A 6,228-nucleotide genomic window follows, 5' to 3' on the forward strand; every position below is an offset into this window, starting at 1 on the left:
AATAAAAGAGAAGAATGTGTATCCTTCCAAGAATAAAGTGCTTCTGAATCAAATATGACTTTACCTGTTATCTCTGTAAACTTGTCTATTACTTTGTCTTTAAACCTTACAGAGAAGAAAATAAAACAGACAAACCCCAATACAATGAGTAAACCAAGAAAAACTAAGTAGTACTTTTCAGGTAAATCATTGGCAAAGAACAGTAGAAAGAGAGGTTTCAATAAATAAATCTTTTTTTACTAGTATCACGTTTGCAATTGAGTATACATCAGATGATCAGAATCATTAAAAACAAAAAGTAAAAAAACTCAAACATGATTATTTTTCACTCATGCTCTTCTTGTCATTGAATCTCCTATCCTATTCCTAACTACTTAAATAAAAGAATCCTGGAAACAGAAATCATTGTCATTTCCCCACTTGACATTTCCTTTTTAACTCTTCTGGTCTTTAGTTCATCCTGCAAATACATTGACAAAAGAGTTACATATTTAGTAACAACTGACAACATATCGAACGTAATCCTACAAGTGGGGTCTGGAGAGGGTAGAGTGTATGCAGACCTTAACCCTACCTCGTGGAGGTAGAGAGGCTGTTTCGGGAAAACCCTCGACTCAAGTACAACAAATCAAAGTAGTTATGAAAAAGGAACTACGACTAAAGTATAGCTAAGGGTTATAAACTACGACATATAAAACTGAAGTGAAGTAAAATTACCTTATGGAAAAAAGATGATAACTATGCCAAAAGAGACGCTGTCACAGCGAGTTTGGTAATTAACAAGTCGAGTTATGCTCTTAAGTGCTACTGAAATGTATACGTAGTCCATGCCGATTCAAAGTTAAAGTTAGTCATCAAAATTTTGAATATACACCTGGTCAAAAAAAGAGGATGGAGATTTTTAGAAAAGTGAAGGTGAAACCTGCAGAATCAAGAAAAGGATAAAAGAGGAGGAGGACTAACCTTTTACAGTTGTGGGATAAGGACGGTCCCAAGCGCCTTCAGGTTTGAGTTTTCGTCAAAGTGGCTCCCGCCTGAATCTGGGGACCAAAAGAGATTCAAGATTAGGATTTAGGACCACTCAGTAGTAGGTTCGGACAAAAAATGAGAGGTAAAAACAATTCCAGAGAGACCAAGGGACACAATGTCTAGAGCCACTGAAGAAATACAGTAAGCATATGCTAAAAACAAGAAATGAATTTGTTATTGGAGAAGAATCCTATGAAGAATCTGCATATTTTAGAACAAACAAACATTTTATGCCTGGTGATGGTAGATAAGTACATATTTCAACTTTCTCCACAAAGTTATTAAAGATTCATTTAAGAAGTTTTTCTTTCTTCTAAGCCGGTTCATGCATCAAACATAATCAAAAGGAGAAAAAGTTGTGTTCACCAAATCGACGATTTCATGAAGAGATATAGATAATAACATCCAAATAAATAAAAGCAGTCAAATATAGGGAGCATACCGAAAGCTGAGGTTTGGTATCCTCCGTTCTCCTTCAAAAGAAGCAGAGTTCTGTATAGCCATGAGAATATGGCAACAGCTCCTCCACCTCGATTCGCGAGCTTGAACAACTCATGCTTTTCCTCAATCTGCTGGGGACCGACTCCACTTCAGCCCAAAACACACTGGAAACGGGTCTATGATCTGAAAATCTAGACTCCCCACGAACATAAGATAATTGCTGAAGACCACCTCCATGCCACAATATCCGATCACACCTTCAAATACGAAAGGGAAAAGATCAGTTCTACTCTCGATAAATAAATTAACCATTTTATCGATAAAGAATGCATTATCATTTAATTTGTTTATTTATCTGAATACTTCTTGATATGAGCTATTTTGAGATTTCAAGAATGATGTTTGACATTTTAAAGGAAAAGCATGTACCATGCAGGTGTTCGTCGTTTCTCTTTTGGGTACATGTCATCTCCTGCATACCTATCTGAATTCCTTGAATATTTATATGTCGGTGGGAAATATATCTTTCCTTCTTTCCATCCCACAAAAACCCGACCTTGTCTCTGTTCTATGCGCAGCTGTCGAGGAAACTCAAACAAGATCAGTCCAACGTTGTCATATGATGAGTTCCAAACTGATTTTAACAAAGAGAATGTATAAAAATTCTACTTGATTGTGAAAATACCTGGTCCTTTTCCAACAAAGCTCTCCAATTTTGCATCTCAACAAGTGCTTTGGCAGAGCGGTAAGAGAGTGCAATTCGATAATTCAGATCCCCTAGCCAAATAATTCGGCTAAAAAAAGAAGGATAATATCAGAGAATGTAAATATTTTCATATTTTAGATGAAATCAAGTGGACAGTCGAAATTGATCATATCATTCGATGCCATAGTAAAACAAGAGAATTGGTTAGTTATAGTTCTACAGAACTAATTGTATTAAAGTTTCTTAATTCCACTTTCCCACTTTCATGAGCTTGTGTTCAAAATCACTTAGCAATGGAAGATCTTCAGAGTAAAAAGAGGTCTTACTCGTGTTCAAGAATATTTTCAGGGGACTTCTCTTCATCCGCACCATTTACTCGCGGAAACCTTGTTTTCTTTAGGATCTCCATAAAATCTGCATTTCTGCGTAACTCGTCACCCTCTTTCTGACCAGAGGTTAGGTGAGTGCACACAAAGCAAAAGCTTGTCTGATGCAACATCATACTTACTGAAATAGAACCCTGCAAATCCGAGAAATGGAAAAACAAGTTATGTATGCTTTTCCATATCATCAATAAGTAGAAATAACTTAATTCAGCCAAAAAATACCAATTCTTCCCATTTAAAATTACCTTATTTCCAAGATAACCCATCAACCCTCTGCCAACACATGATACTTTCATATTCCGGACATGTTCCCTCAATTCACTTCGTACCCATACGGTAAGAAAAATGCCAACCATCTGTTTACTGGCTACCAAACAGTATCTTGAATTTCTAGGCATTCTATTACTACCATCTTCTGCACCGGTCACAGGTGAAAACAAAACAGTACTTGGTGAATCTCCAGGACCATAATCATCATCTGAAGAGCCCCATCTAGAGAAATCACTTGGCCTCTGTCCCCAAGAATAGTCACTTGGCCTATGAGCAGATGAATAATCACTTGGCCTGTGACCAGAGGAATAGTCACTTGGTCTGTGACCAGAGGAATAGTCGCTCGGCCTGTGACTAGATGAATAATCACTTGGCCGGTAACCAGAAGAATAGTCGCTTGGCCTGGGACCATAGTCACTAGGTCTGTGTCCCCATCTTATGTTAGGATCAAAATCACTCTGTCTGTGTCCAGAAATTACTCTATCACACACGCTGTATCGTCTATCAAGGCGAGGTTGCGAGATGGATGGATCATTTTCCATTCTCCAACATTGAGGAGTCTGGAATGACCGACGAGGAAATAAGGATGATGCTTTGCGTCTACTTGACCCCTCGAAATCAGCATTCCATTCAGCAATTGGATCTGGGACAGGAGAAGGAGTATAGCAACCACTACTACCTCCACTATTACCAGGACCATTATTAAGTGTCCTTCGGATCAAAGATAGCCATTTTTTGGCAGGTCCATTGTCTTCAGCTCCAAGAATATTACCAGCATTTAGAGGAACTATTTCTTGAAATCTGATCGTAATATCAAATTTCGTTTCAATCAGTTACTATAAAGAGGACAAAACCTGTAAAAAATACATAATGAAAAATCTTAAAACTCATACCCAAGTACATAGATATCTGCAGGGGGTGCTGAATGAAGCCAGTCATCTAGATTCAAATTACTTGATGGTGATTTTCCACCCACATTCCATGTAGCAACGAAAACGCTGTGCCAAGAAGGAAACACAATCATGCTTCTACCCACCAAAAAAGGAACAGTCTAGAAAGACATAGCAATGTAAGAAGAGTACAAACCTGTAGTTGTGTACATTTATAATCTGAGGGTGATCAAGATCGGCTCTTCCTCGTCGGGGACGCTCCATACTCCGTGAGGAATTTGATTTTTCTACTTATTTGAGAAGGCAGGGTGATATGAATTAGCTTAATAATCAGTAAAGAACAGACTAATACATACTATACTGGGAATTGTATTCATTTACATTCACCAGTACCCTGTCACTAACCTGTTTTAGTTTTCTTAATCGTGCAATGCTCCCTCTCCGAGATGCTCGTTCTCCACTCATCGCCACCTAAAAAATGAGGACATTCATTTATGCTTCAATTCACAGTTGAAGGGTAGGTAAAGTTGGTAAAATCAACCAAACTTCATCAATGTTACAAGCAGAAATAGAAATGATTGATTTTAACTTTATCTTGGTCGCTTTTTGAGAAACCAATTAGGGAATGTAACCATCAAATTCAGTAATAGATAGAGAAAACAAGACTTATTTTATTGATCCTCGCATTCGAAAATTCGGGCATTTCCTTCAATAATAGAATTTCAGTGTCTTCTAGAAATTTTATTATTACCCTTGTAATTTCACATCATAATACAAAAACTTCACCAGTCACACTCACCAGAGACATCAAAGACAAAATATGAGATTTCCTATCTACACATCCACCCCCAAAATGAGATAACAAACAGAAAAAGAGAAAGCAATAAAAGATTCACCTAAATTTGTTAGCAGCAAGGAGATAATTCAAGTGCTCATAATTTCAAGAGAATCCCAATTCACCAAAACAGCCAGAGAAAAAGTAGTTGTTTTTTTAAGCACAAAACCAGAGGAAATAAGACTCCTACCTCCATAAACAACTTCATCAGACTGGAATTCTTCAGTTTTTCCCTTAATATTGAACCATTTTCTGACAAGTTTCTTTGACCAGGAGAGCTTCAGCAATCAAAAAAATGTCAGGAAATGAACACTTGGAGGAATGCAAAAAATAGAATTCCAAAAAATTACAATTTCCAAGAAAATGAAAGCTGAAGGAAAGAAGCTTAAGACAAGTATTTATTCATTCATTCACCTTGCTTTTTTTGGAATTTTCATCTCTCATTGTTTCACTATTCCTTCATGCACCCTTCTTCTTTCTAAACTTCCCCACCTTCCACTTCCCACAAGTTCCAAATTATTACACTCAGAATCATACAAATAAAGAATCAAAAATCAAGAAACCTCAGAACTTTATCAAGAATCACTCTTTCTTCTTCTTCTTTGAAAAATGAACCAAAAATCCAACACCCAAATAGACCAAATTGCAAATGGGCACTTGGGTATCTCCTAAAAAGCACAAAGATTGTTCCTTTCTTGTCCAAAATCACTCTTATGGTATATGGGTATTATTATTTTTACCCAAAGATTTAACACTATATAGAAGAAAGAAAAAGGGGGGCTTGAAACAAGAGACAACTTCACTACTTTAAGTTAAGCACAAGACAATGTAGGCCAAAAATAGATAAGAAAATTAAAGAAAGAAAAAGAATGAGAGAGAGAAAGCAAAAGGGGGTCCTTCTCTTCTTTCTTAGTAACCAGCAAAGTAAAGAATTTGAACAGAATAAAGTGCACACAAACAATGAAGACTGGTTTCTTGCTTTTTCAAAATTTCTTGTTTTTTGGGGGGGGGGGGTTTTCTTTAACCCCAAAACCCAATGCCATATGTCGTTTTGATGTGATTTGGTGAATAAAACGACTTGGTCAGCTGTACTAAAGATGTGCTCCTATTGGTCAGCAAAAGGTGGAGGGTGGAAGATTTGGTTAGACTAAAACTACCCCTTCTTTAGAAACAAAATTTCTTTGATCTTACAAAATCAAAGTTAAAAAATAAAGGCAACTTAAAGAAGGCAACTAAAGATAAAGGCACAATGTGATGTTGTTGTTGTTGCAGTAATAGGGGAGTACTATTCTTTTATCACATACATTACTACCATCTATTTTTCCTCTATTAAAAAAAAATAATCATCTTGTTTGAATTAGTACGTACAAAATATCATGTATATATACATTATTATCATCTGTCATACATTACTACCATTTATTTTTCCTTTTTTTTATATAATCATCGTGCCCGAGTCAGTACGTACATAATATCACTTATCACATATATTACTACCATTTGTTTTCCCTTCTATTTTTATATATATATAATCGTCATGTTCGAGTCAATACGTACAGAATATCATGTATCACATATATTACTACCATTTGTTTGTTTTTTTAAAAGAATAATCGTGATATTCGAGTTAGCACGCAAAAATCAGCTATCACCTACATTACTACCATCTAT

The 6,228-nt window shown here is 36.2% G+C and overlaps 1 protein-coding gene across 1 annotated transcript; it reads right to left on the reverse strand.

Annotated features, from left to right (window-relative positions):
• Window positions 1–215: 215 nt before the first annotated feature.
• LOC129883025 (type IV inositol polyphosphate 5-phosphatase 7-like) lies at window positions 216–5,528 on the reverse strand. The gene is made up of 13 exons (XM_055957562.1): window positions 4,972–5,528; window positions 4,748–4,835; window positions 4,128–4,193; window positions 3,919–4,009; window positions 3,726–3,830; window positions 2,808–3,633; window positions 2,503–2,696; window positions 2,156–2,264; window positions 1,900–2,048; window positions 1,472–1,727; window positions 964–1,040; window positions 718–874; window positions 216–460 (listed from the first exon to the last, which is right to left on the reverse strand). The coding sequence occupies exons 1-10, from the start codon at window positions 4,999–5,001 to the stop codon at window positions 1,505–1,507; spliced, it is 1,881 nt and encodes a 626-aa protein (XP_055813537.1). The 5' UTR covers window positions 5,002–5,528; the 3' UTR covers window positions 216–460; window positions 718–874; window positions 964–1,040; window positions 1,472–1,504.
• Window positions 5,529–6,228: the final 700 nt, after the last annotated feature.

The sequence above is a fragment of the Solanum dulcamara genome, chromosome 3 (assembly GCF_947179165.1).
Source record: "Solanum dulcamara chromosome 3, daSolDulc1.2, whole genome shotgun sequence".
NCBI classification, from domain to species: Eukaryota; Viridiplantae; Streptophyta; class Magnoliopsida; order Solanales; family Solanaceae; genus Solanum; species Solanum dulcamara.